Raw genomic sequence first — 24,308 nt, forward strand, 5'->3', positions numbered from 1 at the left:
AGCTAACGGAAGCACAGACCAATGCCAGTTAGTTGGCAAATGGCAAATGGCAGCAAGGACAACGACGAAGCAGCAGCAGAGAATTTAATTTCATTTAAGTTGACTCAGTCCTGACTCTTGGCTCTTGACTTTACTCGACTTGACTGCACTTTGGTTGGCTTGTTTATTTATGCTTGCCACAATGCAACGCGCAACTCTGCTGGCTTACACTTAAAGCCGGAAACTGCCCGGTAGCGACGTTCTCCTATGATGCCACTCAAAAGGCAAATGAAGTGTTAACGTCTGCCAGGAAAATTGCCAAAAGCGATTGGCAACTGTCGCATCCGGTATGTGAAACATGACGGGCCACAAATTCCCTCCTCGAAATTTCTCGCAAAAATCGAACGAAAAGAATTCCCAGCGACACGGAATGTGACGTGGCGGATATCGATGCAACTCCGACACTCCGAAGTTGCCCCTTGAGGCAGCCAAGAGGCGTGTCAATGTGTTCCGGTGTCGCATGTCTCCACTGTCATTTTAATTTCAATCTCTTACCCTCTCTATCTCATTGTGTGCCACAGGTGGAATGAAATTCACGTGATGCGATTTGAATTATTCGACTCTGAGTGCAACAAGCAGCAATTTGTGTACTCCGCTTGCAACGACATCAGAGTGTAAAGTGCGGAGTCTGTGCAGTGTCAATGCCATAGCTATTGTTGCCATTGGGAACTGCGGGGGAAACGTGAGGTCGCATCAGGATCCGCAAATGCATCCGCATCCGGCTTGATTGATGGATTGTGCAATTTAGCCGGCAATACAGCGACGATAATCCAAATAGCACTGAGAACTGAGCACATTCGTGACTTATGTGTGAGGAGTCTGTGAATGCAACAACATGTTGACGACACATCACCTGCATCATTTGCATCATCATCGCGGCAGCACGGCTATCGAATTGGACAAGATTACGAATTTGAACACGGTAAGTTAAGCAACTCAATTACAGTCCATTACAGAATTATAGTTGGGAAACGGAATCGATAAAGTTAACAGCAATTCTCTTAAAACTGCCATCAAATTCTATAGAAAGAAATGATTATTTTCTTATTATGCAGTCTCAACTATAATCCCTGGGGCAGCATTATATAAAGCTAGAAAAGACGCAATTTATCGTTGCAACTAATGAATTTGCAATCCTCTTAAGTTGGACTACGAATGGCGACTGGTTCAAAGGCTTAGCGAGAGATTGCTCAAGTTGATGGCGCCTTGAGGTATGCAACAGTAATTTGAAGCGGAAATGCTTTTGCAACTTTTACAGCTTGCAAACTGATTGCAATGGCCTTCAATTCAACTTGACAGTTGTCGCAAGTCCAAAAGTTGCAGTTGCATCCGACAAAAAAAAAGAGAGAAAATCGAGTGAGGAAAAGAGAAAAAACAAGAGCATTCTACCATGTGTGACAAATTCCGAGAGAAAGCGTAAAAGAGATTGATTAAACTGACATTTTGTTTTTGGCCAAAAGATTTCATTAATTCCCATTCAAAAGCGGGGCAAAAAATGGTGAATTTCCATTAAAGAGCGTAGCTGAAAATCCACTCGTGAAACTATTCATACGAATCCTTTGGGCTGGCCGGCTCTCTGTTGTGTGTCCAGTGTCAAATGGATAAAATTTAATATACACCATCATTTTTTAGTGAAGCTGGCTGGCTGGGCAGCTGTTGAAATAAATGGAAAACACAACGAAGAACGGAAGGGGGGATCTAAGGGGGTGGCGAAAATGGAAAGCGAAAAAACGTAAGGAAAATGTGAAACACGTTTATTGCCATTCATTATATTCTCGCGAGCTGTTGCGCAAAGTAATGAAGCACTTTTCGTCCGCTATCCTTTTACACCCCCTTCCCGCTTCTCTTTCTCCTTCTCCTTCTCCTTCCACTTGACTCCTCTTTCAACATGTTTTTGCTTTTCAAAAACAACATCTACAACAACAACAACAACAACAACACCAAGAGCGTGTAGCAAGTTGCAAGTGGCAACTGGTGAATTGACTGAGATGAGCATCAACACAAAAAAATAAAAACAGCGCTCAAGAAAAATTGCTGGCTGCCTTCAGCAAGAGTGGAAATAATAATTTTTAGTATGGCTATTGCAATTTTTCCCCAAAGGAAGGGCGAGGAAAGTGGGTGGGCAAGTGCGTGCAAAAACTACAACCAATTTTCATTATATAGAAAGAAGCGCAAATGCTCGCTGGAACAACAACCGCCGATACATCTTCATTACTTTTCTTCAAAATAATATATGGCATGTTTGTGTAAACATTTAACGCTCACTGTACTCAAATGTATGAGTGTGTGTTTGTTGTGCGATACACACTAAAAACTTGCGCTTAACTTTAGCAGCCCAACATTTTTCTCTGGCCGGAAATGTTTGAAGGACAAATGAATTTGTATTACGTTTTGGGTTTTGTATGCGGGTCGCCGTCTGGAAACTCGTACAAAAGCGCACAACAGGAAGTTATGTAATGTGTCGCATCAGAGCATGCCTTAGCGAAAATACCCTTTAACTACAAGTACACATATCAAATTTCAGCTTCGTAGCTTTAGTAGATTGCGAGTTATGCAGCTGAAACAGTTTGTGAATCGGTTCAGGACTTGTGAAATTGAGATAAATTAAGATAGGTTGACCTACTTCATTAAAAAAAGACAACGAATAAACTTCCCACCAAATATTTTATCAGAAAGCTTTGAACCAGTTAGTGAAACGGTTCACACTATCTAGTCAAAGCACTGAAACAGTTTTTGAACCGGTTCACACTAGATAATTGATTGACAAAAATAGCAAAGTCACCAGATTAAATCCTTAAATTTGACATAGAACATTCGAATACACATCTAATTAAAGTTCTGAACCAATTTGTGAAGCGGTTCACACCTGATAAATAGAGATAAATGGTTTCTTTGTTATAGTCTGTGGGTTAAAGAACCATATTGAACATCAAATAGTTAAATTCATATCTCATATCGGAACCCTTTTATAAATTGGTTTACATTTGTATTCTTATTCAAATTACGGTTCACAGTCAGTCGCCATTCATATCGCAGCAAAATGCATTAAGTTGATTATTACCCCATACGATAAATTGTCATTGATTTCTGTCAGTGTCGAAATGTACCCGAAATATTTATCTGTATCCGTATCTGTATCTCATATCTGGCAGTGCTTATACCCCTTTTTATTGGCGAGGACAAAAGTAGTGAGCGTAGCGTAGCGCAAACAAAGGATCGTGTTCAAGGCACATGTCCAGGCAGGCAAACAAATAGATACTAATGACAATGACAAAGACTCAGAAATACACAGAAACACACACACAGGACTATAGAAGGGATATCGTTCTTGAACTGGGTCGTATCGCTTTCAACTGCAAGGTAAATGAGCTGCCCTCGTTGATTGTCAGTCAGCTTGATTGATAATGTAAACTGAGCACACACACAGAGACGAAGAGAAAGAGAAAGAGAGCCAAATGGACATGACTGCGTGAGCCCATCGTCGTTATCGTCTGCCATTGAGTGCGATATCTCAGCTCATTCCCCCGCCAGCTAGATGGAAATAAAAGCAGCCAACAAACACTAGCCACACTTCAGACAGACGGACAGACAGACAGACAATCAACCATCCTCTGCTCTGCTCTGCTAGCCTTAGTTGGCTGACGACGTAGACGATGAGGAGGAACAAGCATCTATCGATTACAGGCTTACGACTTTTTGCTATCATTTACGCAAAGCAGCCAAATGGATGCTGTAATCGTGGGTTAGATAAAACCGAGTGTCTGCTGCTGGCACGTCTTGAACAAGAGAAGAGTGAAAAAGTAAAGTAGATATAAAGGGGTTTCTTTGATCGATTAGCTTTTGCTGAAATCATAATGACACAACTTGAGTGAGAGTTCGAGGACATGTGATGTTTGCTTGACTTGAATGGTTTTAAATCGTTTTGTGGCAGACTTTGAAAGAAAATACAGATTAATGTTCATTAAATTTGTCAGACTTTAAGAGAGAAATCGTATATTAAGCACAGAGTTAACTTCCATTTGTTACACATTTTACTATATATCGAACCACAGAAATCGAGCTGTATGTGATATATAATTGCCAATTGGCCTATACCCAACGTAATGACCTTCTACAATGGACTGCAAGCTGTGAGCTGAACTGTGAGCTGGACCAACATGTTGCCATTTTGCAATCATCGCATGAAACTCAGTTGTCCAACTGGGCAATGGGTATTGCTGTTGGGTATTGGGTATTGTGGATGTGGCTTTTGTTATTGCACTTACACTTGTTCGACACACACACAGACACACACAGAGACACACTCATACACTGTAACTTGACCATTTGATATTGCCATTTGCCATTGGCAGCGTGTGTACAATTGCACTTTGTACTGTTGCAGTTGCTGTTTCTCTTGCTTTTTGCCTGCAAAACTGTTGACTGCTTCGTTGGCTGGTTGGGGCTGCACTATAAGCACCTCTAAGAACCTTTATCCGAAGCCGAAGGTCGCTTCTATAGACAGTTGGCTAGTCAGCTGGCTAGTTGGTCATTTCCTGGCAGTTCGATTGTAATTATGCCACAGTTGAACTACAGTTCTTGGCTAATGCGTTTTCACTTTGCTTTCACTCTGACAACTGAACAAAGTACGATTGTGTGTTTCTGTGTGCGATATCAACAGATGTGAAAAGCGCATTAGTAGCAACTTTTATCAGCTGCTTGACAGTCTCTCCGATGTCCTTCAAGTGCCGCCCATTGTTTATGTAGCAGCCTTGCACAACAATTGCCAACAGCTCACAGATTACAGTTGGACAGCGCCACGTGTTGCCGCCACTAAAAGCAGCAAGACACTCAGTGTTGAGTGCCTCAAGAAACGATTTCCACAAGATTTCAACAAGTGGATAAAGCTTCTCTTAAGTACAGAGATAATGGTGTAGGAAATGATAGTTAAATGAATTGCAATTCATTTAATTTTAAAGTTATGCGGCTGAACCAGTATGCGAACTGGTTCACACTAGAGAAATTGAAAATAGTGAGGACTTAATTCTTTTAAATTAATAGATTAGAAGACTAGACTTCCCATGACATATTTAAAGAGATTTCTTTGAACCTGACAGTTCCCACTATCTAATTGAAGCTCTGAACCACTTTGTGAATCAGTTCACACCAGAGAAATTGAGAAAAATAGCGAACATAGTGGACAACTTTTATAAATTTACGCTCACGTAAGCAATATAATATTCTGTTATGTAGAACACATTATAATATTCAGAGTTTTACTGGGAAATATTTTATATTGCTTTTTTTATTACTAAAATTATATCCAGTAAATCTTTTCAGGCAACATTTAAGAGACACAAAAGAGTGAAAAAAATTGTCTAAATTCCTAAAGCTTTCCCGCCTCTTAATGCGTAATTACTTTCTGCTTTTTTGCTTTGTGAATTCTAGTCGGAATTGTTTTTGAGAACGTTTTGCGTGTGTTGCATTGTGTCTGAGTAGAAAAACGTTGTCAGGCTCACTCACTCGCTATATGTATATTTTGTAGGCGTCGCAGTTCGTTGTGTTTTGTAGTGTTCCTTTTGGCCCTAAGGGATAAAATAGGCGTGGAAGAAAGAAGCATTGTGAATGCAAGCCAGCAAGCAAGCAAAGCACTTGCCACAGCCAGCCGCCACAATCGCTCTTTGCTTTCGCCTCCCACACATTCACTTCATTACAAATGCAATGCAGTCTTCTCCTCTCTCTCTCTCTCTCTCTCTCTCTCTTCTTCTGTCGTCTCTCTCTTGTGTGTCTTCGTCTTGTAACGCGTTGTCCTTTGTATTGCAATTTTAATTTCCGCTTTCACTTTGTCTAGATTCAGTTTTTGTTCGTTCCCTCGTCGTTTTCCCCTTGTGCCTTTCGTCATGTATTTGCTGATTTGCACTTTAAGCAGAGTGAGTTTTCTTTTTGGCCACGCCACACGCATGCAGCTTTTCCATTTTCCCTTCCATTTTCTTATGGCTGCTGTTCTGTTTGCATAGAAATCTCTAAAAAGAGGGACAAGCGCCGGCAGCTGTTTTTCAATTTTCCGCCTCAACTGTTGCCCACAAATGCTCAAGAACTTGTCGATGTTTTTGTTGTTGTTGTTCTTGTTGTTGGTCTAGATGTTGCACGAATAGAATAATAAAACATTGTGCCACATGAATATGCAAGCTTCTGCTTCTGTTTCTGCTGCAGCACGTAAATCTTTTTTCTTAGCCGCTTCCATTAGCAGAAATGCGCGTTGTGTACCAAAACTATTTGCGGCCACTGTACATCATGCTGCGTGCTGAATTGGACAGCAAGCGCTTAGAGAATTGAATTTGCTGTGCTCAGTTTCTTTTTTTTTCGTTGGCCAGCTTTGTGCGAGCTTTATGGGCTGCAGCTAACTCGTTGGACCTCTAAATGAATGCTCGGTCTGGCAGTCAGGTAATTTTGGAAATGTGCTCGAGGCTTTACTTCATCTTCCTCTCACGTTCACTCCCCTCCCTCTCCCTCCCCTCTCTGTCTGTCGCTCTGTTTTGCTGTCCAGCTTGTCTTTTGGCTTAGCGCTCTGCTCTTTTAGTGGCTCTGAGCTGTGGCTCTGTGCAGTCCCTTTTTATGCGAGTTACTCGCATTCTCGCTGCCGTTTACATTGGGGATTTGCATGTGTGTTGCATGCTTCCGTGTTTGTGCGTGTCTCTGTGTCGCTGTGTGTGTGTGTGTGTCCTTGCCTCTGCTGAGATTTAAGCTACATATAAAATTTATGCGTGTGTGGCCTTTGTGTGTGTGTGTGTCTTTCTGGGTTAGTCCCTGCTTTGTTTTAATACCCTGCACCCATAAAAAATGTCAAACAGCAAACTGACCGACTGCTTAGAAAGGATAACCATCAATGATGATATTCTACTGTAAGATACTGTTGGGTTTTTATACGAATCGCTGATAAAGGAATATTCGGTATATTTTACATTTAGTATTATATCAATATACCAAGTACTGCCAACGGTATGTTTCAATATGTTTGTGGCATATGAATTTGGTATCTTTAGTAGTTTTGTGGTATATTAATTTGGTATATTTTAAGAATAATACCGCACTGTATCACTTTTTTCTAGCTTGCTATAATTGTTATAATAAACCTTGAAGAAGTAACTTTCATTTTATAAATATTTTTTCTAATTCAAATATTTGTCTAATTTCCCAACTAAACAATTAAGTTGAAAGACTAAAATGGTTTTTATACTTTTAGAAGAGAAGAATGCATTCATTTAAACATTCATCATTCATTTATGTTTCCAACTTATATTTCTTAGAACTTGATTGTTTGAAGAAAGAAATAAAATGTGAAATTTGTGTATTACATGTTTTGGGCTGACTTTTTTTAGTTGTGCACTACATTTAGTACAATTCTGGCTTTATATTTGAATTTCTATATATTTTCAATAAGCAATTGTAACACCCCATTCAACATTCCGCTTTTACAGAGTATCTCCCTTGGCGACCCTCATTCTCTTCTTGGTGCCTGCAGCTTTTCGACTTGTTCATATGTGGCATTAGTTGGTAGCTCTGAAAATACTTCAATAAGGCAGCTTTTGGCAATTAGAGCTCGGGCTTTGCCAAATGTCAACATTGAAGGGTAACGCCCAAAAAGCGAACCAATAAAATATTGCACAGCAGCAGCAGCAGTTTCGCAACACACAGTCTCTACCTCATGGCAGCAGCTGATGCCCTCAGTAGAAGGCAAAACTTTGCCATTGATTGACTACAAAGCAATGGCGTTGCCACGCCCCCCACAGCCACCTCCCCTTCGCTCGGTTGTTTCATGTTTTATCTAGTCGGCAAAAGTTTTTGGGCCTAGAACATTTCGCTCTAGAAGTTGGTACTTTTAATAAGCAATTTGCTTAAGTGCCGCTGCCTGTGCAGCCTTCTCTCTCTCTTTCTCTTTTACTACATTGTTGCCTTCCTTGTCGGTCTATTGTCAATATGACTAATCATGCATATATTTCATACCAAAATCCCCTCTCTGTTGCTGCCGCACACACACAACCGCACAGCTGTCAGCTTAAATTGAGTCAAGCCACAAAATTCACTTTGCATTCGCCAACGGCGGTCGCGTCAGCCGTTGGAGGATTATTAAAATTACGCATACGCCGCGTTTTAAATGAAGTGCACAAGGGGACGAGTCAGCGAGCGACTCAGTCATAAATATTTAAAAGCTGCTTCGTTGCTGGTACTCGTGAGTGGGCGTGTCCCACCTCGATTTATATGTGGGATATATTTGCGAAATTAATCTCTTGTTTGGCTAAAAATACTCGCAACAACAAAATGAATTGCTGCAGGGAAACAGGCCAAAAGTAAACACAAATGTAATACGAAAATTGTTGTCTATTTTCGTATCGCTTATGATGAAATGCTCTTCTCGCTTTAAGCATTTGATTAATATGTCGTCGGGGAGATGGCAAAATGTATTTATAATCACACAAGAATTACAATGTTTCATTGCAATAGATTAGCCAAGGGAGCCAGAGACTTTGATCTCTCAAGTTTAGTTCGTCGAATTGAACTGTGATATCGAACAACAAAAGTCGCTATTCTCATTCACATTGTAATGAATTATTGCCCACGATATCTTGTCAATTATTAATATTGACTTCCAGTTCCAATTTAAATACTCTTCCTTCTTCCTGGTAGAAGGGTCTAACTTTGTGGATTCAGGAAATGTGTATAACAGAAGTAGGTTAGGTTAGGTTACTTCGATTAACAATCTGGTATATTTTGCACTCTATAGTATATTTTCAATGTAGTAATATGTATATTAATATACGAAATATAGACTTTGGTATATTAATTTGGTATATTTTAAAATTAACACTACACTGTGGTATATTGTGAATTCAGTACTATATCAATATACCAAATGTAGCCTTTGGTATATTTTTAGTATTTTGGTGGTATATCAATTCGGTATATTTTTAAAATTAACACCACACTGTGGTATATTGTGAATTCATTAGGCAGGTTTTAGTATGTTTGTGGTATATTAATTTAGTATATTTTCAAATTAATATCGCACTTTCTTGCTTTCATTAAAAATGAGTAGCGAGTATCTCATAGTCGATCACACTCTGCTCAAGCTTTGTTATTTGTCAATTATTAATGTTGACTTCCACTTCAAGTTTAAATACTCTTCCTTCCTTCTTCCTTTTGGCTTGTTTTTTTTTGTTTGGTGCATAAACCAAATGAAGCTTTATCCTTTCGTTTTTATGACTTTGCATTGTTGGCCACTTTTATTTTTATGAGTCCGATTTGGCCACAGGCAGAGAAAATTAGGCTCGATTGCTCGATTCATTTGCTGCCGCCGCCCCAAAGCTGGCCAAATGAGCCGTAAAAAGGCAGCAACAGCAACAACAACAACGAGAACGAGAACGAACTCGAACATAGAAAATAGGCTAGAAACGTGAATGTTGTTGAGCCTGTGGCCCTTTTTTGTGTGCTTGGAGCTGAGATACAACTCGCACATGGACTCGTTGTGCATAAATTAAAATGTATAATGTGTAATTTGTATGGGGCAATAGAGTGCTTGGCATAAATTAAGTATGAATTTCAGCATTAAAATTGTCTATTCGATGGCGCGATGTTGATGCGCATAAATTAAGCAAACTTGAGATAAAAGCTGAACACTGAACACATTTTCCCTTGCACTTTACACTTGCAGCTCATCGTGGAGATCAACAGCCATGTGGCGCTCTTTCGCGATATGCTGATACACGTTGGCCAGGCCAAGGACTGTCCGGAGCTGCGCGAGAAGATTCGCAAATTGCGACGCACCTGCGTGGAGGCATTCAAGCATACGGCACAGATACTCATGCCACAGGTCAAGAGGTAAGAGCGTCAAAGCGAAAGGCAAAAAAAAAGGAAAACGGAAATGCCAGCCCATTTCAATCCATTTGTGAAACCCAAACTCATTCCCCCTTGAACTGAGAGAGTGAGAGAGATACTAGAGTAACACGCATCGCATTAACATTAACATCAACATGTGTGTGACATTTTACGGCTTAAATACCCTCGATTCATAATTGTAGATAAAAAGGGAATAATGGACGGAGTTAAACTTAAAATTTTGAAAGCAAAAGAAAGCAGGATTACTAAACATTTTAAATAGAAATAGAAAACATATTATGAATAGACTTTTCAATCTGATTAAGGATAATACTAACTATGAACTTTGAAATAGCAGTGCTTACTACCTAAACGTTTTAAATTGGAAAGTACTATTTTAAGCGTAATCAATAAACAAAAAGAAATATGCAAAAATGCTTATATTGTTTTGTTTCTGTCGCACTGCTATTTCAATGTTCGCAGCTGTCCCATGATTTAAGTACAAACTTGTCAGATGCAATTTGAAATTATTTTACATTTAGTGTATTTAGTTCTCGTTTTCCTTCATTGATTTGCAATTGATGTTTAACTGATATGCAGCAATCTAATTCATATATTTACAGACTTTAATATCTTTAATATCAATAATGATAACCACAAGTTATTTATTTCATTATTTAGTAAGTTTCAATACAAGCATATCTTCAAGTCGTGCATTAATTTCTGGCCAACAGAAAATGCTTTTAAAGTCATACATTTTATGGAAATGTATGCAAATTTAATTGCAGTCAAATTTACAAGAGGGACAACCCACAGCAAAGGTACGAGAGCGAGTGCGGGTAAAAAAGGATAACATAAATAACAATTTGTCGTTGCTGTATTCCCGCTCTCTCTCTCTCATTCTCATTCTCTTTCTCTGTGACTCCAACTCGAATTGGAGGGTTCTTCTGCTACTCAAGTTGTAGCTGGTTTTGTGAAATGAGTTAGTGCTGGTTTTGGAATTCAATTTCAAATGCTGCATAATTTAGCAGCATGTGTTTTGACTGGCTTGGGTGAAGGATGCTGTTTCGGTTACAGTTTGCAGCTTTCGAATTCGGGTTTTTGGCTTCAGCTTGGGCTTGGGCTTGGGTTTGGCTTTTTTGACAGTTGCCCGGGGCCAGGAACACAAGAGTGAAAAGTTAATAACATTTTGTTTACAACAAGCTGCGGGCACAACAAAACACATGCAATTTCCTTCAATTTAACTTATGAAGTAGTTTTTTGTTTTCACTGAGCTGACGTGGGAAATGCGAAAGCTGCGCGAGAAAGTTTGCAAATCAATAATACATAGTATGAGCTGCATAATTAGACTAAGTTTTAATTTGCAAAGCTGCGATATTTGTACTTAAATCATTGGGGATTTGTGTGTGTGGAATTATCCAAGATGAAAGCTGTGTCCCAGCTGCAAGAAGTGAAAACTTTTTGGCAAACTCAAAGCCAAAGCCAAAGCTGTCTGTCTTCCAGTTTGACTCGCCGTCTGATAAGTGACTTCAAGTTATTGATTTATACTCTGTTGTTGAAGCATAAAATGTTGCAAAATGAATCCCCATGTGGCTGTCACACATGCGCCATTAGCACACGCCCTCGACTCTGACACACTCAACAAGAAAAAAAGAAAACAAGTAAGAAAGTTACAGTCGAGTGTGCTCGACTGTGAGATACCCGCTACCCATTTTTAATAAAGGCAAAATATTGCGGTATCATTTTCAAAATATACCGAAAATACTAAAAAAAATACTAAAAATATACCAAATGGTATGTTTGGTATATCGATAAAGCACACCATTCAAAATATACCATAGATGGCACAATATACCAGATTGTCAGCCAAAGCAACTCAGACCCTAGTAAGTAGGCGTTTTTGCCCATACAAAAGTATTTCTTTAATAACTTCCACAATTTTTATCTGATCGCAACCAAATTTTCAGGAATCATAACTACTACAGTAATTATTGTATATACCAAAATTCGTAGCTCTAGCTTTAAAATTACACTTGTTATTCGATTTTTTTTGATTTGCGGGGGCGGAAGTGGGCGTGGCAAAAATTTGAAACAAACTTGATCTGCGTGCAAACATAACAAATGCTGTCGAAAAAAAATTATAGCTCTATCTCTTATAGTCTCTGAGATCTAGGTGTTCATACGGACGGACGGACAGACACACAGACACACAGACACACAGACACACAGACGGACAGACGGACAGACGGACATGGCTATATCGTCTCGGCTGTTGACGCTGATCAAGAATATATATACTTTATAGGATCGGAGATGCCTCCTTCTACCTGTTACATACATTTCCTGCCGGCACAAAGTTATAATACCCTTCTACCCTATGGGTAGCGGGTATAAACACTGACGACGCCTTCGACACCAACAAAAACAAGAAAAGAAGGAGAGAAAAAACACAACTTTTTTAACAAACAACTTGAGCGAAATTTGATATACAATAAAGCATTTTTATATCCTCAGCCTCGATGAGGAAAATGCTTCAAGGGGTATGACATTTTTATGGTACTATTTGTAACAGAACTTAAAGCGCTCTGATTTCTTAACTTTTAATTACTCATATCTTATTAAAGCAATTTGTATACTTTAAAATACTATTTTTCAACAGAAAGTTGAGATGAAAGTGCTGTCTTTAGATTCATTTTGAATGCTCATTCTTTATAAAAGTAATCTGCACATTTAAGGTTCTAAATGTAACAGAAAGAAAAGAGCTAAAAGTTCAGATACTATTTGAAACAGAATGTTAAGATTAAAGTGCTGTGTTCTCTTAAATGTCGAATCTTTCTTCTTTATTAAAGTAATCTCTAATATGTAAAATGGAAGGAAGCGAGTTTAGAGCGATGTCTTTTGTTAACTTTTAATTACGGATTCTTTATAAAAGCAATCTGTATATATTCAGATACAATTTGCATCTACATTCTTAGAGACTTTTCGTAACAAAAAAGTTGAGATTTACGCTGTATTTTGTGTTAAATTTAAAATACTTTTTCATCTTCATAAAAACAATCAAACAATCTTTTAACTTTTTTCCTTTCCTTTAAATTTCATTAGTTTTCAGCCTTAAAATTGTTCTTGAATTGGTCTCAGAGCCAAGTAGAGCGTATCTGGCAGTCAAGTGCTTTTCAAATCAATGTCGTTAGCTGTATTTATTTGTAATTTCAGTCACAAAAGCAATAGAACATGCTGACAATTGTGAGAGAGATAGAGAGAGCTAACACAAGAGAGTGAGAGAGAGAGAGGGAAAGAAGAGTGAGTGTCTTGGCGCATGTTTTGAGGAAGAGCACGCTCTGTGTGGCATATGACAATGTGATTTATTATCGAGCAGACGCTTTAAATGTCATTCCAGCACAGCAGAAATGTCAATCCGCATATAACGAGATGAACATTCGCATCAGCATTTATTTATTTACGTTACTGTTGTTGTTGTTGTTGTTCTCATTGCATGCAAAAGAACTGACAATAAAAAATCAACTTTCGGCAGTTAAAATTGATGATTGGCTCTGCTTTGGCAGCCAGCCAAGGAGAGTAACGAGTAGAGAGAGCAACTGTTAAACTGACACAAGAGATTTCAATTAATTTTTTGGCACAAATGAGCCAAAAGACTTGGGCGACATCGGGGAGCAGAGGCAAACGGCAGCTGCTTATCGAGTTATTCAGTGTGGCCCACGGGGCGTATGAGTGACGGCATTAAATTAGCAGCCTGGATCAAAGCGCCAGGCCAGAAAGTTAAATTGAAAGTAAAAGTTCAATAAAGCAAAAGTGCAAAAAAAAAAGAAAGACAGAGACGAAGCGATAGACAGAGAGAGAATATGTGTTGGCAAAACTTTGAGCACAACTTGACAATGACACAGACGAAACTTTCTGACAGTGTTGCGTCGTTGTTTTTATGTTTTGTAAACACATGCCACGCCATGTGAGCCAGTCAAAGTCACAAAAACAAACGAAAACAAAAACAAAAATGAAAACGAAAACGAAAGAAAACACATAAGAAATATAAGTAACTAGAGCATTCTGTGGCAGCACAATGAGGAAGCTGTCATACTCTTATGACGAACAGAAAAACACTTTAAGCACTCGAGTTGAATTTTAGTTGAAGATAATGAAAAACGAGGAATTCAAGTTTCAAACTAATGAATTCATGTTGTCAAGTGCATATGCAGAAATACTTGAAGATAATTTTAATCCCTAATGAAAACTTTCCTAATAAAAATAAGTATACTAAAATCCAAAATTCCATATTCAACATATTACAAATGCAATCTAATGACTTTCAAGAATTCTAATTCCAAATTTCTGTTACATTCGATTATCAGAAAATTATGTTCTACAAGTTTCTACTGCACTTCAATGGCTGTTGATTCAGGTGTTGAACTAAAACTTTAATTAATGCACTGCCAAGTTTTCATTTCCTCGAACAAGACAATAAATTACCAATTGTTTACTAGTTAGTTTAAGCTTTGCACACTACATCTTTTAGTTCTCGCTGGCAGCCAAACAAAGTTGCGCAGCCAGCGGACTCGATGTGCGCTGAAAAGTATGCAGCAAGTTTGCTTTCACCTCCACTCAGAGACTGCACACTTGGTAGTTACCTTGACGCAGAAGATATGGCAACGATTCCAGCTAACTTCTTCCGCAATTCCCCCTTCCACCTTACATCGAGGGGAAGCACTTTGTCCAACTGCCTTAAGTGACTGATAGTTGTTTGCATGTTTGTTTGCTGGGCCGTAAGAGAAACATACGAGCGAATGAGAGAGAGATCGAGGGAGGCGTTCAACGAGGCGTATACGTGTTCCAGTTGCTGTTCTACTTGTTGTCGAGCGTTCAGCGCTCATTTCACATGTTGTATTTGTCTGGCTCGCTGTTGTTATGTTCTGTTCTGTTCTGTTCAGTTCTGCATTGTCTGTTTGTCTTGCAGTTATGTGTAGCTCGAGTTGTTGCTAAATTACTGTCGTTGACTGTCTCTCCGTCTCTATCTCAGTCTCAGCCTCTGTCTTTGTTTTATCTGCGCATAATGTGCGTCTCTGTATGTGTATGTGTGTGTGTGTTGTCTCTGGCATCTGTTTTGACAGCAAGTTAGTCATCAGTATGCCTCGAAGCAAACAGCAACAGCAGCAGTTGTGTTTGCCTCGAACGCATTTCCTACACAAATAATGTCAGAGCATCAGCCGTCATATTGCTCGAGCTTCCTTCTTATCCTTGACAACTGCAAACTGCAATGCAAACAGCGAAGCAACACAAAAGTCAATCATGTGTTGACTTTATCGATGCCAAAAACACGTTTCACGTCTGTTTGTACTTGGCCTGTAAATAATACGCAACACACTCCAGTATATTTTGCACTCCATGGTATATTCTTTAGTACTACAACAATATACCATATATATAATTTGGTATATTTTTAGTAGTTCATTCGGTATATTTTAAATATCAATTCGGTGTTTTTACCAATATACTAAACATTGCACTCAGTACATTTTTGGTATTTTTGAGGCATATTAATTCGGTATATTTCAAAATATCAATTCGGTATTTTTACCAGAACAGCAAACATAGCATTTGGTAAATTTTTAGTATTTTTGTGGTATATTAATCGAGTATATTCCAAATTATTAATTTGGTATTTTATCAATATACCGAATATTTTTAGTATTTTTGCGGTATATAAATTTAGTATATTTTACCGCACTGTTTACATTAAAAGTGGATAGTGGGTAACTAACAGTCGAGCACACTCAACTGTAGCTTTCTTACTTATTTTCTTTTGAATTATAATATTCAAAATTATTGCCATCGCTTTGTTCGATACTTGATACGTTGGAATCTTGAGGTGCCCATTAGTGGGTGAGGTCGTCACGTAGTCTAGTATACTCTACACTTTTATGACAGCCATAAAACAACAGCATCTGAAGTTTGGGCTGGAGTTTTACAGCCGGACCCCATCGCAGCTGCAGTTAATAACTTCGATTTGTCAGATGAGAGACATCATCGCATTGAGACATCGACACCAACATCGCACGTTAAACGCAGTTTATGATTCTCTTTTTTTTTCTTTTTCTATGTGTTCTGTTCTTTATTCCCTTCTTGGTGGTTTTACCTTCCTCTCTGCGGTTCTCCTTATCCACTCAACGCATAATTGTGCAATTTTCGTTGGAATTTTCGTTTACGTTTTTGCCATTTTCTTTGGCGTTTTTGGGCAAACCCAAAAGACGAAAGACGAAAAAATGTAGGAAAATCCCATTTGAGTTTGGGCGCTAGACCAGCCAGAGTACAATAAAAAATATTTCACTGTTATTTGCAATAAATGAAAGTAACGTCCAAACTGTAATCAACAGCAGCTGCTGACAATGCTTCTCCACACTCTCTCTCCTCAACTTCTACTTCTATTTGCCCTTTTGCCATTTCACTCTACCAGAGAGCAGAGATGGTCTTTGGCCATTTTCGGGTCTCGCTTACAACTGATGCTTTGCAGATTTAGCTCGTTTATATACCCTGCCCATAAAGGGTATAACAATGCGAGCTACGGAGCCATTAAAAAGTTTATGCTTTATCAGAAAGTAAACTACATTTTGTACATAGATAAGTGCCTAAAAGAGAAGCGAATACAAATAAAGTTGTAATAGAAAACTATCAAAAATAGAGTATTTACTATTCGATGGTTTGTCAGCTGCTTGTTTGACTTTTTTGAAAACTTATTATTGCGATTTCGTAGCTGTTGGTGAAAATGACCCGCATTAATGTGCACAGCAATGAGTCGAGTAGATAGAATAGAGAGCAGGAGACAAGGACAAGAGAAAGCATTAAAAAATGGTGCGTGTTGTGCTTCCGCAAAGGAAACGACTTGCAGCTTGAGAATAAATAAATTGCTGTGCATTAATTTAATCATATTTTAAGCACATTAAATAGCTTCAAATTATGGCTTTTATTAGTGTGTGGCACAATAATATGCATCTACTAAAATGCTGTGCTTTATGGTCAGTTTACAAGCTCTGAGGGTCACTCTACTCTATAAAGCATACGTTGGCTATATTAATTAAGGATTATTTGACAAACTTCTGGCGATTGTCTTTTAAGAGATTGATTAGTTAGCTAGAGCAGCAGCTTTCTACCTGGCGTTCAGCAAAATAATTAACTTGGCACGCAATTTATTAAATGTAGCTACTCCTCCCCAATCACATAATTATGCTGCTTCCATGTGTCACATGTGGCAAACATATGAAGGTTAGACAAGAACAATTTTGCTATGATCCTAGACTGTGCCTTGAATCAACTTTCGCTTGAGCAACGAACCCAAATCCAAATCGCTTTAAGTAGCTACACACACACACTCACACACATTCTCAGAGATGAACACGGACACCTAAGGCAAGATTAATTTGCAATTTATTTGCTTTAATGGTAAAAATGGGGCGTAGACTTTTGGAGCAGGGGCAACAAATGAGGTCTGAAGCCTAGACACGGCAACACTTACCATATTCAACGTAGTTGCAAGAGAGGCGTGGCACCGCCCCTTTTGGGTAATTTGCTTGGCGAATATATTTCTCATTCTCAGTAGGCATAATAAGGAGCTGCAAATAGTAAGAAGATAAAGTACGAATTAATGACAAGTTTCCAAGTCGTGTTGGTGGATTTCTCTACGATTCCGAGACTCGAATGCGAATGCTAGAGAAAAAGCAAAAGCAATTTTACAAATTGAATTTATATTCTCATGCTAGCTGTAAATACATTTATGGCAATTTATATGCTATAAATTCATGTCTGATGGCCAAGAGCTTGCTCCGATTCATAATTGCTGCTGCTGCTCTCTCTCACTCTCTCTCTCTCGCTCTCCCTCCCGTTTTTTCTGTGTCACAGTTCGCAAAATTAATGCTGTGAATTCCAACTAAGCGCCAATTTACACAGCAGCTGTAAATTCTCAACATTTCTTGAATTATGAGCATTTGAGCAGAAATTTCACCAGGAATATTCAGAGACTGAGGCTGATGCTGCGATTTAATTGCGTTTTGAGTAGCAAATAAAACGATTTGTAACGATTATTTTCATGAAATTAAAATGAATATACTACGTGGAACGTGAACGAGGTTTTAAGCCCATTTCAAATGCACATAATCAAGGATTTTAATATGCTTTAAATGAAATTCAATTTGAAATTAAGCAGAGCACAATTTTAATATGATTTACTTGACTCGGAATTGAATAACATATTTCATAGGATTTCCAAATTAAAGCCAACTTTAATAGAATTTCCAATTTCTATTGTAATAAACAAATATTGCTGTGAGATAGACCCGCATGTTTATTTTCATATTCTGACAGATTATAGAAATCGACATCTAGGCAAATAAGAGCTACACTTAAATCAATTGCCTTGTTTGTTTGTGTGCCAGCATAATATTTCGGATTTAGCTATCGACAATGGCCTTAAAACTTGCTTCAATGAATTGGTCTTGTCGACACACAAGACCCAAAAAAAATAGGAAGAAAGCGGCAGTCAAATTTGCTTGACTATGAGATACCCGCTACACATTTTCAATAAAAGCAAAACACTTCAGTAGAATGCTAAAAATATACCAAATTAATATACCGAACAAATATACCAAAGACTTAAATGAATGAATAAATTACAGTATTATTCTTAAAATATACCAAGTGAATATACTAAAAGTACTACAAATATACCAAAGACTCAAAGCAGACAATTTTAGTATTATACTTAAAATATACCAAATGAATATACCAAAATACTGTAAATATACCGAGGGCTAAAAGTAAAACATTACAGTGTAAATCCTAAAATATATCAATTAATATACCAAAAAAAATACTTCAAATATACTAAAGGTTATACTTGGTATATTAATATTCTATTAAATTCAAAAAAACAATAGAGTAAAAAATATACAAGATTAGCATATATAGTATACTTTAATACCATTACATTCAATACAATAGAGTACAAAATATACCAGATTGCCAACTAAAGCGGACGAAAATATGGAAAGACAGACGGACATGACTATACCGCCTTAGCTGTTAATCCTAATCAGGAATATATACACTTTATGGGATGGGATATGTATCTTCCTGCCTGTCACAAAGTTATAATACCCTTCAAACCTATGTGTAACGGGTATAAAAAGAAAAACCAAAAACGAATGTCATAAAATTCATATAAATTTCATTTCTCAATATCCGCATGCAATTCGGTGTGCCACAAAAAAAGGTGGAAGAGAAAGAGAGAGAGAGAAAAGTTTACGAATTCACCTTTGCCTTTGGATTTGTTCTCGTTTCAGTGCCATGGCCGATGGCATTCTCACGGACAATCCGCACTTGGTGCTGCTCTTCTACATGGCCCAGTTGTTTCTCCGGGAGCTTGTGAAAAGTTATCGCCTCATCCAAGTGGTGCCAATGGATATGTCTGGCTATTACGGTAAGTGCTGCCTATGTGTGTGTATGTGTGTCTGAGTGCGTGTGTGTGTGTGTGTGTTTGTTCAAGTGCAGGGCAACATCATCAGTGCAAATGCTTAGCCATTGTTTGCATTCCGCTCGACTGCATCAGACCTTTGCTTGCCTTGACTCCCCCTAAAATCAACCCAACTCTGACTGATTGCAATGCGTTGTTGCCTGTTTCGCATACCAAATGCAGTTGAAAAATGTCAAAACGTCAATTGCTGACCATTAATTTTTTAATTACCACTCAGCCTCCCCCTAACCACATCCGTTGCTGTCAACAGGCCAAGCGAAATGCAAATATTTACAATGCTTCAAGCCAGAAAATGAAAGAGGAAAGTTGCCGCAGTGGTTTTTATTGCCGCATACAATTTATGTTACCCAAATGCATTTGCATGGCACCCAAAATGAAAATGCCATAAAAACTGCAGAGAAAAGCGGCCCAAAAACTGAAATTGGCCTTCGAGCTGGGGAAACTTGCAATAACATTGGCTTTAAAATGTGCAGCGTAGGCGAAAAAAGGTTGCCCTCAAAATACATAAATCAAAAATCGCAACTCTGGCAAATATTTTGTGTATATATTGTATTTATTTGCATTGCGCATACGACACGTTGCAGCGATCAAATAAATTGCTGGCCGTCGATGCATAAAACTCGTCAGTGTTTTTATTAGATGTTGCAGCGAGCAATTATTATTGTTGCAGTTGTTGTTGCTGCCACAACAATGATTGATGATGATCCCCGAAATGTATGTTCGAAGTTTCGGGCAAATTTTCATGATTTCTCCTGATAGCATTTGGCATGTCAGGAAGTGAATCAACATTTTTCATCATATATCATTGGCAAAGTCTGACTAATTTACATGAAATAACTTTGGTTTGGAATTACACAAATGTAAAAATGTATGGTAAATTTAGCATACAAAAACATGAACATATAAGAAAATATTAAATTGTAGAATTTCACATATGATTTATGTGTTTTGATTTTAACTGCATTAATACAAGAACATGATAAATGAAATATTGAAATCTAACAAATGATTTATGTGCTTTGATTAAAGCTTCCTTATTATACACACAATGTTACAATACTCTTCTGCTATATGGCCGCTATTCATAGTATAATAATCCATTTATAAAAAAGTAAAAGATTCTTTTTAAAGTAACATTAAAGAATCAAATTCTAGGCTAAATTTCTTTTCATATAAAGTTTAACTTTAGCTTAAATCATTTCGGTTCCTCTTTAAGCAAGTGTCATTCCCACAGCGTCATTTTAAAGCCAATTCCCGAAATAATACCAAAAGCAAACGTTTTGCGAGCTTAATTTAACATCAAATTCTGTGTTTCTGTCTGTTTTGTCAGTTTTGTTGTTGGGTTATTCAGCTAGTCAGTTAGTCAAGCAAACATCAAAGCGCGTTGCAAAACAAAATGTTGTGTATTTGCGACACAACAACACAGAAAAAAAAACAAAAAAACACAAAAGCTAATGAAGCAAAAAGGAGAGAGAAGCGAGGGAAAAAGAGCAGGAAATTGTTGGCATTAAAATAAGTCGAATAAATACAAATAATCGCGCACTCGTTGTTTATATTTTTTATTTATGCGAATGTTTGTCGCGGCGGCTTTTTGGAATATTATGAATTTATTTATGCAGCAGCCAAAAAGGAGTTCAGTTTTTGTTGGCCTCTCTAATTTTATGGCCAATTGCAATTGCAGTTGAAGCTGCTCTTGAAATTTATATTTATGGCTTTCCCAACTACTTATTATTGCAGAGAATCGTGCGGGGCCGTCGAATTTGGGCAATGTTATAAGCCAGATATTGCTGTGCAAGCAAATAACGCCGGACTTCAATGAGGAGGAATTATGCAGCATAACAAAGGACTCGCAGGATATTGCCATGCTGTTATCGGAGATGCAGGAGTACATGCCACAGCATGAGGCATATTTGGGTGAGTTCATGTGCACTCGTTGCACACATTCAGACTCAGAGTCGCATTTGCATGCACTCTGATATTTAGCCAAGGTCCAGCCTCAGTCGCTCAGTCGAGGGCAAACACACAAAAATGGTGCAAAAAGCATAGAAAAGCGTAGCCCCGAAAAAAAAACAAGTAAGAAAGCTACAATCGAGTGTACTCGACTGTGAGATACCCGCTACCCATTTTTAATAACGCCAAATATTGCGGTATTATTCTCAAAATATACCAAATATAGTGCAAAAATACCAAAAATATACCAAATGGTATATTTGGCATATCGATATTTCTATCTAATCGCAACCAAATTTTCAAATTTTCATAACTACTATAGTTATTATTATATATACCAAAATTCGCAACTCGCCTAATTTTAAAGCTAATTAGGCTTGTTATTCGATTTCTTTGATTTGCGGAGGCGGAAGTGGGCGTGTCAAAAATTTGAAACAAACTTGATCTGCGTGCAAACATAACAAATGCTGTCGAAAAAAATTATAACTCAATCTCTTATAGTCTCTGAGATCTAGGTGTTCACACAGACGGACGGACAGACCAACAGACGGACATGGCAAGATCGTCTCGGCTGTTGACGCTGATCAAGATTATATATACTTTATAGGGTCGGAAATGCCTTCTTCTACCTGTTACATACATTTCCTGCCGGCACAAAGTGATAATACCCTTCTAACCTATGGGTAGCGGGTATAAAAAGAAATGTGCACACACAAAGAGAGAGCTATTAGTGTTTATGTATTCACATTTCCATGCTTTGGCCTCTGCCATTCATTCGTTCATTCATTAATCAAACTTTTCACTCTCCGCCTACTTTTTTGTATGTTTTGATTACAGAGCGAAACGCTGCGCTGGACACGAATGGACCTTGGCAGGCAAAGAGGCGACAGAATTACATATGCAAGAACATGAGTCTGCTCTGCTGTGTCTCCAGGCCTAATTATCTCTGAGACGAGGCCGAAATTGTTTAATCTCTCTCCCTCACACAGACACACACACACACACACACACACACTACTTATATCAATTACTAGTGTTTAAGTTAAGCCTACTAAATAACTAAAATAAACGAGATTTTAGAGCCTAAGCAGAATGAACAACTCAATTAGCATTGTAAAATACTCGGAATCAAAGGTCAAAGGTCTAGACACAAACTAATTTATATATACATATATATAGTATCTATGTTTAGGCAAGTTGTGTATAATGAAAATAATCAAAGTTAGTTATGCTGCATGATACAATACTTAATCTCAATTCTGGGTGAAATAATCAGTTCAAAGTCTTCACATTTCGATTATCGATTATGCAAAGACTTCTTCAAAAAAATGTATGTACTAATTGTATAGAGCAAATGTTAAGAACTAACTAGAGTCAAAAAAGCACATTACCATTGAGTTAACATTAAGCTGGGGAAAGAGGGAAATAAACGAGGGGAGGGTAAGCATGGTAATTAAGTTAAAAGCCTGCCTTGGGCATGTGTTAAAACAAAAAGCAATAATACAAACTGTTGTTAACTCACACACACAAAAACACAAACACACATGTAACGATAAATGTATCTACGATGTCCTTAGGTTTCTGTTAGTTTATTTGAAAGACAACAACAACAACAACTCGAAAAGTTGAACTGTGCGCAGTACCTAAAGAAAAAACGAGCAACATGTGACCAATAAAAATAATCGTAAAAGCAGTGAATGAAATAAATCGAAATTGAATTACATTCGAGTCCGTTACGTTTTAAATCCTTAAATAGTAGAACATTTCCAATAATAAAATAATTAAATATATAAAACAATCAAATAGATATATTATATATATTCGAAAGCACGACAATTAAAAACACAACACACACACACAACGCACTTTTAGTCATTGCAAATTTAATGAATTTAATTCGTAATTTAAACAATTTGTCACACTCCAATGCATATTTCCATTTATTTCTGTAGCAAAAAGCAAATGAATCAATTTATTCATTACGAGGGCCAAAATAAATATTTAATTATTTATAAGAATTTCACTTTGCGTTTGCAAATTTAACGAAATAATAATAACATTTTAAATATGCGCTTTTGTTCAATGATTACAACCAGCGAAATTCAATAGAAACTCGACTACTAAATGAAACCTCGCATTCATTCTGGTTTAAATAATTAAATATTAATCAAATGACAGCACAGTAAACATTATTTTTTTCGCTTTGTACTTTTACAAAATATTTAAACGAGATAATCAAATCAGTTTGAAGAGCGAGTCAACAATAGAATTGAAAAGATTTTAGACACAATAATAACAAACACTTGTCATTTATTTAGTATTAATTCGAATTACGCCTAAGTCGAAGAAACACCAAAAGTAAATATTTATATGGATATATTTATAGAGAAATTGATAGAAAGTTCATTGCAAATTACTTGAATAAATAAATAAAGAAATATAATCGTACGTGTATAGATATGTATATCCCTAGCACAGTAACAAAAAAAAAAAGAAAAAAAGGAATAAAGATTGTTTAATTATATATATTTACCACATACAAAAATACTATAAATGCAAACATTCGTATAATTAATAATAATAATAATACTACTAAACGTGATTGTTATATGATATTCATATAAAACTTCATTAAATGTTTGTTCATGTTATTTGCAACTAAAAAAAAAAGAAAAGAAAAACTCTGAAAACAACTGAAAACTCGAAACTCGATAGAAAATATTAAACTAAAATACAACAACTTGGGGTACCAATCAAATATATATATACATATATACATATACACGATATATATATGTATGAATAAAGCTATTTTTAGAGAAACTCAAAACACAAACTCGGACTCGACTTTTACTTCGTTTTTCTTCTTTTCGTTTTTAACCTGAATACATAAGTCGACTTTTAGCCGTTAAATTGCGATGAGGAAACGTGTAAC

General features: G+C 37.2%; 1 protein-coding gene across 1 annotated transcript in view; it reads left to right on the forward strand.

The window, feature by feature from the left end:
* LOC133838526 (uncharacterized) overlaps positions 1 to 24,063 on the forward strand; it is a 34,097-nt gene extending 10,034 nt beyond the window's left edge. The window contains exons 2-6 of the mRNA XM_062269656.1: positions 561 to 961; positions 9,728 to 9,894; positions 19,233 to 19,369; positions 21,161 to 21,337; positions 22,211 to 24,063. Coding sequence (XP_062125640.1) covers positions 875 to 961; positions 9,728 to 9,894; positions 19,233 to 19,369; positions 21,161 to 21,337; positions 22,211 to 22,323 — 681 coding nt within the window. The 5' untranslated portion in view covers positions 561 to 874 and the 3' untranslated portion in view covers positions 22,324 to 24,063. The remainder of the gene's footprint in view (positions 1 to 560; positions 962 to 9,727; positions 9,895 to 19,232; positions 19,370 to 21,160; positions 21,338 to 22,210) is intronic.
* The last annotated feature ends 245 nt before the right edge of the window (positions 24,064 to 24,308 follow it).

The sequence above is a fragment of the Drosophila sulfurigaster genome, chromosome 2L (genome assembly GCF_023558435.1).
Source record: "Drosophila sulfurigaster albostrigata strain 15112-1811.04 chromosome 2L, ASM2355843v2, whole genome shotgun sequence".
Classification (NCBI taxonomy): domain Eukaryota; kingdom Metazoa; phylum Arthropoda; class Insecta; order Diptera; family Drosophilidae; genus Drosophila; species Drosophila sulfurigaster.